The 7738-nt window shown below is 39.5% G+C and overlaps 1 protein-coding gene across 1 annotated transcript; it reads left to right on the top strand.

Moving 5' to 3' along the window:
* The first annotated feature begins 6258 nt into the window (after positions 1 to 6258).
* Positions 6259 to 6986, top strand: LOC122300279. Its single transcript, XM_043110803.1, has 2 exons — positions 6259 to 6666; positions 6759 to 6986. Exons 1-2 carry the CDS (start codon positions 6259 to 6261, stop codon positions 6984 to 6986), a joined length of 636 nt encoding a protein of 211 aa, XP_042966737.1.
* The last annotated feature ends 752 nt before the right edge of the window (positions 6987 to 7738 follow it).

The raw sequence follows: 7738 nt of genomic DNA, 5'->3' as shown, positions 1-7738 counted from the left end.
ATCACCAATTAAGACACAATACCCTGTGACAGACCTCCTACTATCAGGACAAGCCCCCCAATCTGAATCACTGTATCCATGTAGCTGTAACCTTGAATTCTTTGGATAAAATAAGCCTTGGCCTGGTGCCCTTTTGATGTACCTTAGGATCTTGTGTGCTGCATGTAGGTGAGGGATCCTAGGATTATCCATGAACTGACTTAATAACTGGACTGCATATGAGATATCAGGCCTAGTTATTGTCAAATACAACAATCTACCAATGAGCCTTCTGTAAATTGTTGGTTCTGGAAGCAACTCTCCTTCCTCCTTGCTTAACTTCATGTTTTGATCCATAGGAACCTTAACAGGTATAGATCCAATAGTTCCCGAGTCACTCAAAATGTCTAGAGCATATTTCCTTTGACATATATGCATGCCATCTTCAGATCTGGCCACCTCAATTCCGAGAAAGAACTTCAGTTTCCCTAAGTCTTTGATTCTGAATTTCTCATGTAGACTGGTTTTGAGACAATTAATGCTTCTAATGCAATTACCAGCTACTATAATGTCATCCACATAGACCAAAATGGCTGTGAATGATCCTTCAGTACTCTTGGTAAACAAGCTGTAATCAGCTTTGGACTGTGTGAATCCTTGCTCAACAATGAAGTTGGAAATCTTAGAATACCACTGTCGTGATGCTTGCTTTAGGCCATATAGACTTTTCTTTAATTTGCACACCTTTTCACTATCACTACTAGGATACCCAGGGGGTAATTCCATATAAACCTCCTCATCTAACTCACCATGCAAAAATGCATTGTTTACATCAAGTTGGAAAAGGCCCCATCCCTTTATTGCTGCTACAGCCAAGAGGGTTCTTACAGTTACAAGCTTAGCCACTGGTGAGAAGGTCTCATGATAGTCTAGTCCTTCTTGTTGGGTGTATCCCTTTGCCACTAACCTTGCCTTAAGCCTTTCCACACTCCCATCAGCTTTGAATTTAACTTTATACACCCACTTACATCCAATTGCTCTCTTATTAGGTGGTAAACTAACTAAGTCCCAAGTTTCATTAAGTTCAAGAGCATCTATTTCAGCTCTCATGGCTGTGCACCATTCAGGTGAATTTTGGGCCTCTTGGTAAGTGCTAGGTTCAGTTTGGGATGTAATGGAGGAAACAAAAGCTCTATGCAATTTGGACAATTTTTCATATGAAATGCTGTTACTGAGAGGGTAAGGATTACCTGTGAGTCTCTTGCCTTTCTGTTTGTTCAACATTTGAGATGGGTGAAGAGAAGTGGCCTGCTGACATATGAAATCCTGCAGATGGAGTGGTGTTTTTCGAACCCTTGTTGACCTTCTTGGTAAGTGATTGATAGGGGTGGTGTTTGTTGCATTGTCATGAGGAAGAGGATCTTGTGGACTGATTTCTGTCTCAATTTGAGAAGGGACTTCAATGACTTCCTGTTCTGAGATGCTGTTTTGTGAATCTGTCCCATTTTCTTGGGAAGTGTTTGGGATATTTGTGACAGGTTCAGTAAGAATGGTTGGGACTTGAGTGAAACTGATGCTGTTTTGATTAGTTTGCAAATGAGTATTAGTGGAAGTCCCATTTTTGTAGGGGAAAACATTCTCATAGAAAACAACATTTCTTGAAGTGAATACCCTTTTGGTTTCAAGATCCAGCAAGGTATATCCTTTAATTCCAAAGGGATATCCCATAAACACACATTGCTTTGCTCTAGGGTCAAATTTGTGCCTTCCATTTACAATGGTGGTGGCAAAGGCCAAGCATCCAAAAACTTTAAGATGTGTGTAGCTCGGCTTTGTTTTGAATAGGATTTGATAAGGACTTTTGTTGTTTAAAATAGGTGAAGGTATTCTGTTTATGAGATGTACAGCAGTTAAAATACAATGGTTCCAATATTTTAAAGGTACCCCACTTTGAAATCTTAGTGCCCTTGCTGTGTTTAAAATGTGTTGGTGCTTTCTTTCCACCACAGCATTTTGCTGTGGTGTTTCAACACAGCTCCTTTGATGTATGATCCCCTTTTCAAGATAAAAGTTTTTCATGTTAAACTCCCCTCCATTGTCACTTCGAATGATTTTTATTTTGGTTTCAAATTGAGTTTCCACCATAGCACAAAAGTGTTGAAGAGTGGTGGTGGCATCAGATTTTAGTCTTAACATATAAGTCCAAGTACACCTACTAAAATCATCAACAATAGTTAAGAAGTATTTTGAACCATCACTCCCAATCTCATTGCAAGGGCCCCAAATATCACAATGTAAAAGTTCAAAACACCTTTCTGTTTTGTGTGTACTGGTGTGGAATGGTAGTTTGTGAAGTTTGGCTAAGGGATATATGGAGCAAGGTTTATCACTAGGAGTTTTGGCAAAATGCACATCACCACCTATGTCAAAAACTGAGTAAGAAGAGTGTCCTAGTCTATAATGCCAAATATCAAAGGTTTGGTCATTGTTGGTGGTTGGAGTGGAAACTGAATAAGAAGATGAAGATGAGAGATTCATTTTGTCCATTGCTTCTGACAAGGCTGAGGGAGAGACCTCCCTTTGCAGCATGTGGTACAGCCCCTGCCTCACTTCACCCATGCCAATCGTCCTACAAACTGAAAGGTCCTGTATGTAGCAGAAATAAGGAAAGAAAAGCAAACAGCAATGAAGTGTCTGTGTCAGTTTTGTAGCAGAAATTAGGTTGAAGGTGAAACTAGGAACACAAAGAACATCTTGTAGGATAAGAGAATCTGTAACTCTTACTGTTCCTATGTGAGTAACAGCAGCTATCTCACCATTAGGTAAAGCAACAGAGTGAGTTGTTTGTGATTGTATTGAAGAGAACAATGAGGGGGAGCAGATCATATGATCTGTTGCCCCCGTATCAATGATCCAAGGCACATTCAATTTGTTTGAAGATTTGGAATTAAAAACAGATAGGCAAAGTGGTATACCAGACATTTGATGGACATTTTCAGCAGTAGATGAAGATGCAAAGATGCTTTGAACATTGTTGGCTGAAGGGTTCAGATGTGAGGGACTTGAGGCTGGTTTAAGTAGAGCCATAAGTTGAGAATATTGTTCTTGACTTAAAGATACTTGAGACTTGTCATTTACCAAGTCCTGTGCTGAAATTGGAGAACCTGTGGCTTGATTTGCTGAAGGTTTGTTCCTCCCATCAAACTTGTGAGTTGATGGGTATCCATGAAGCTTGAAACATTTGTCTGCTGTATGACCTGGAACTTGACAATGAGAGCAAACTGGTTTGTTTGGATTAGCCTTAAAACATCTTTCTAGAGAATGGCCTGTCATCTTGCAAAAAGAACAATAGTATCGATCCCTCTTTTGTGTAGAAGTGTTTGGTCTACCACCTTCCTTGTAGTTGCCTCGAGTAAATAGTGCCATAGAGTCATGAGCAGATCCCTCAGTGGATATTTCCCTTCTTTTCTCTTCTTGTTGTATTATGGAATAAACCTCATTAAGACTAGGAAAGGGTTTGATTAAAAGAATTTGAGCCTTGATTCCCTTATAAGAATCATTCAGCCCCATTAAGAATTTCATAACCCAATCCCTTTGTTGGTTTTGCACAACAGTTTTCAAGCCTCCACAGCTGCAACTTGGAATTGTTTCATAGTTCAAAAGCTCATCAAGTAAAGTTTTGAGTTTGGAGAAATAAACACTTACAGCATCTTGGTTTTGCATCAGCATGGTTACAGCTTGTTTAATCTCAAAGATTCGAGGTGCATTTTGTTGTGCAAAACGTTGCTCCAACTCAAGCCAAAGTTCATGTGCTGTTTCTGCATATACTGTGCTGCATTTGATATCAAGGGCCATGGTATTTTGCATCCAAGTGATCACAACATCATTGCAACGCAACCAATGTTCCATGAGAGGGTCATTTGGGTCAGTTGGCTCACATAGACTTCCATCAATGAAGCCAAGCTTATTTTTGATTCTTAATGCTCTCTTCATTGATCTAGCCCATGAATAATAGTTACTGGCGTCCAAGCTATGAGTAACAAGCATGGAGCCAGTATTATCATTTGTGCCAATGTAGTATGGACTGCTTGGATGAGCAGGGTCCTTGGTTGGGTTTGAGTTTTGGTTTTAATTGTGGCTTTCTGAGCTGTGTTCTTCCATAGCCTAAGCTCTGATACCATATAAGAATTGTAAGAACAATATGTTGATATTGGAAGAACACGATGGAAAAGCTCAGTCTTTTTATTTCTCTTGCTGAAGCTATACAAAAAAAAAAAAAACTCTGCTATTTATAGCAGCCTCATGCATGTCACTATACTACAAAATCACTAGGATACAAAACCTGCCATACACACTACTCCATTTACATGAAAGAAATGGCATGGCATGTGACAGAAATACACTACATGAATACAAACAAAAATATTTCATCTTTTGCACTCTGCAGGTTTGTACATTCCCTCTGCAGGTTGTAGCTGCTTTTTCTGGCCTGCATTGCAACACAGCAGGAGGGTGGCTTACAATGGTCGATGCCTTTCCACCTCAGCATTTTCTTCATTCTTTAACAGCTCCCTTTCAGATTCTCGATTGTTCTTAAGTTTCTGAGACAAAGGCCTTCGCTTGACTCTATTAGAGTATTTATCCGCTCTAGATGGGGTCTATCTAAACAGCCGGTTGTTTCGTCGATGCTGAAGCCTCGAAATGTTTTTATCAGAATGTCATCTGAGGAAGATTTTATCAAAGCCTTGACGAGGGAGGCGACAGATATTGATGGTGCAATTTATCGTGTTTTTCATTGGACTACCGAATTTCAGGAAGACAAAGAACCTGTAAAAGTTCCTGTCTGGATCTCATTGCCAGGACTTCCACCGAATTATTATCAGGACTCTTATTTGCGTAACATCACCGCTCCGATTGGACAGTACCTGAAACGAGATAATCCTACAAAATGTGCAACTCGGACTGAAGGGGCTCGAATTTGTGTTGAAATGGATGTATCCAAAGAGCCATTAGCTGCAATCTGGATTGGTATTCCACGACAACCAAACAGTTTTCTACAGGAAATCATTTATGAGACGCTACCCGCATACTGCATGAAATGCCATATGCAAGGCCATAATGCTAAGACTTGTAAGTGGAGTGATCAAAAGAAGAAGAAGGCTGGTGATCATAAAAATGATGGTGGGAAGGCAGAAAAAGAGTGGGTACGTAAATCTCAGGTAAAAAACTCAGAAGAAAAGGAGACAATTCAGGAGCAGAGTATTTTGATTTTTCAAAAGGGAGAAACTAGCCGATCGGCGGAAACTATGGTGATTGCCGAGGAATCCAAAGAATTGAAAAAAATTCAAGTTGATGAAGTTAATGGGTTTACTGAGGGAGTGGAAGTTATTGATGGAGTTGAGCTCCAAGTCATGGAAAATAAAAAGACTGATGAACAGGCTGTGCAGAACATAAACGTTGATGATCAGCCCATGCAAACAGAAAAATCAGATGAGGATCCAGAATTAAATAACACAATTTCCACCATCAGGGAAGAGGTTGAAGCTGTTCAAAATCCTGCCTTGGTTTCGGAGGTCTTCCTTGGGGAAGTAAATTTGGAAAAGCTTGATATGATTATTGGGGAATGCAATGAGGAGATCCGATCGGACTTGAATGTTGTGAATGAATTCGTGCCAAATTCTTCTCTTGAAAGAGAAGAAGGAGAAATTCAAATTTGCTCTGAGTCAGAAATAGAGGAATCCTTACAACATTTGGCAAGAGGAAAGGGATGTCTTTCAGAATCAGATTTGCATGTAGAGACAGAGATTAACAGGAAAAAGGCAGTTAAAATAAGGGGATCCTCTAGGGTGAAAAGCAAACCCTCAAGACTTGATTTATGATGAATTCTTATTTATATTGGAATATAAGGGGTCTAGGTACGTCGAGAAATAGGTTAAAGAAATTGATTGGGAAGTTGAAGCCGAAAGTTCTTATGCTTGCAGAGCCTATGAGTTCAAATAATAAAATCCAGGTTTGGCGAAATCGTCTTAAGTTTGATGATTGTATTTCTAATGAGGTTGTTGGTGGAAAATTGTGGTTGATGTGGACACAAGAAACCAATCTTGTAGTGCAAGATATGGGAGATCAATTTATTACGGTTAGTATGTTGGATAATCTGAAAACAATTTACGTTACTTTGGTATATATATATATATATTTTTTTTTTTTGAAATAGGACGGTACCCCAATTTTATTAATAAGCCCTCACTTTTGACGGAGGAAAACCGTGGTAACAACCCGATGCCTGAGGGTTACAAATACGTTACTTTGGTATATGCTAAATGCAATTATCAAGAACGTCGAAGGTTATGGAGTGCTTTAGAAGACACTAATACGAATAACTTGCCCTGGATTGTTGTTGGAGATTTTAATATCATTAGATATGATTATGAACGACGTGGGGGCAAACCTCGAAATGCTATGGCCATGGAAGAATTTAATCATACTATCGATATTTGTGGGATTATGGAAATGCCATTTAGTGGGCCTTCTCTGTCGTGGTGTAATGGCCATTCTAATTACACACGTAGTTGGGCTCGTCTAGATCGCATCTTCTTTAATGCTTCGGGTTGTAATCAGTTTCATGAAGCTCATGTCAAATATCTTCCTCGAACATCATCCGATCATGCTCCTATGTTATTCTCTTTGGTTGGCAAGGAGGAACCTTATGGGTTTTCCTCTTTTAAATTTCAGCAAATGTGGACTACTCACGAGCATTTTTTTTTGATTGTGTCTCAAAGGTTTGGGAAAGAGAAGTGTTGGGTTCACCCTTATCCAGACTTGTTGTGAAACATAAATCTTTAAAATCTGCTCTTCGTATTTGGAATAAGCAAATTTTTGGGAGGACAGAAGCCAATATTGCGAGATTGGAGTTGCGCATTGAGGAAATTGAAAAAAATCTTCAGCGGAATTATTCTGCGGATGAGGAACGTGATCTCTTTGTTTCTCAATTGGAGCTTAAAACTTAGATGGATAGAGAGGAACAAAGGTTGTCGCAACATGCAAAGCAACATTGGCTACCAAAAGGTGAAGCTAATGCTGGGTTCTTCAGAGCAGTTAGTAGGAGGAATTATAGGCAAGTAAGGGAGATGAAAATGCAAGATGGATCCTTTCTTACCACTCCGGAACAGGTGCATAATGGAGCTGTGTCCCACTTTCAAAAATTTTTGGAGAATAGGCCGAGAGGTGTATTGCCGAATTTGGATGGTTTGGTTCAAAAGCTAGTGTCTGACAGTGATAATGAAGAGTTATGCCAACTGCCTTCAGAACAGGAAGTGAAAGATGCTATTTTCTCCATTCCAATAGATAGCAGTCCGGGTCCAGATGGGTTTGGTTCGGGCTTTTATCGATCATGTTGGCATATTATCTCCAAGGAGGTTGTTGAAGCGGTGGTTGATTTTTTCAGTGGTGCTATCCTTCCTAGATTTTATTCGGCCTCTTTCCTTGTGCTAATTCCGAAAGTTCCGAGCCCTGATAGCTTTGATAAATTCCGACCTATTAGCTTCTGCTCAGTTTTTTATAAGGTTTGTTCTAAGATTTTGGTTAATCGTATGACTCCAATTTTAGCCAAAATTATTTCGCCAGAGCAAGGAGCCTTTATTCAGGGCCGTAGTATTTTTGAAAATATTAGTTTGACTCAAGAAATGATGCATGCTTTAAACAAGACTTCTCGGGGGGGTAATGTTGTGATGAAGATTGATATGGCTAAAGCATATGATAG

The sequence above is a fragment of the Carya illinoinensis genome, chromosome 1, assembly GCF_018687715.1.
Source record: "Carya illinoinensis cultivar Pawnee chromosome 1, C.illinoinensisPawnee_v1, whole genome shotgun sequence".
In the NCBI taxonomy this organism is placed as follows: Eukaryota; Viridiplantae; Streptophyta; class Magnoliopsida; order Fagales; family Juglandaceae; genus Carya; species Carya illinoinensis.
This window is presented reverse-complemented; position numbering and strand designations above follow the sequence as displayed.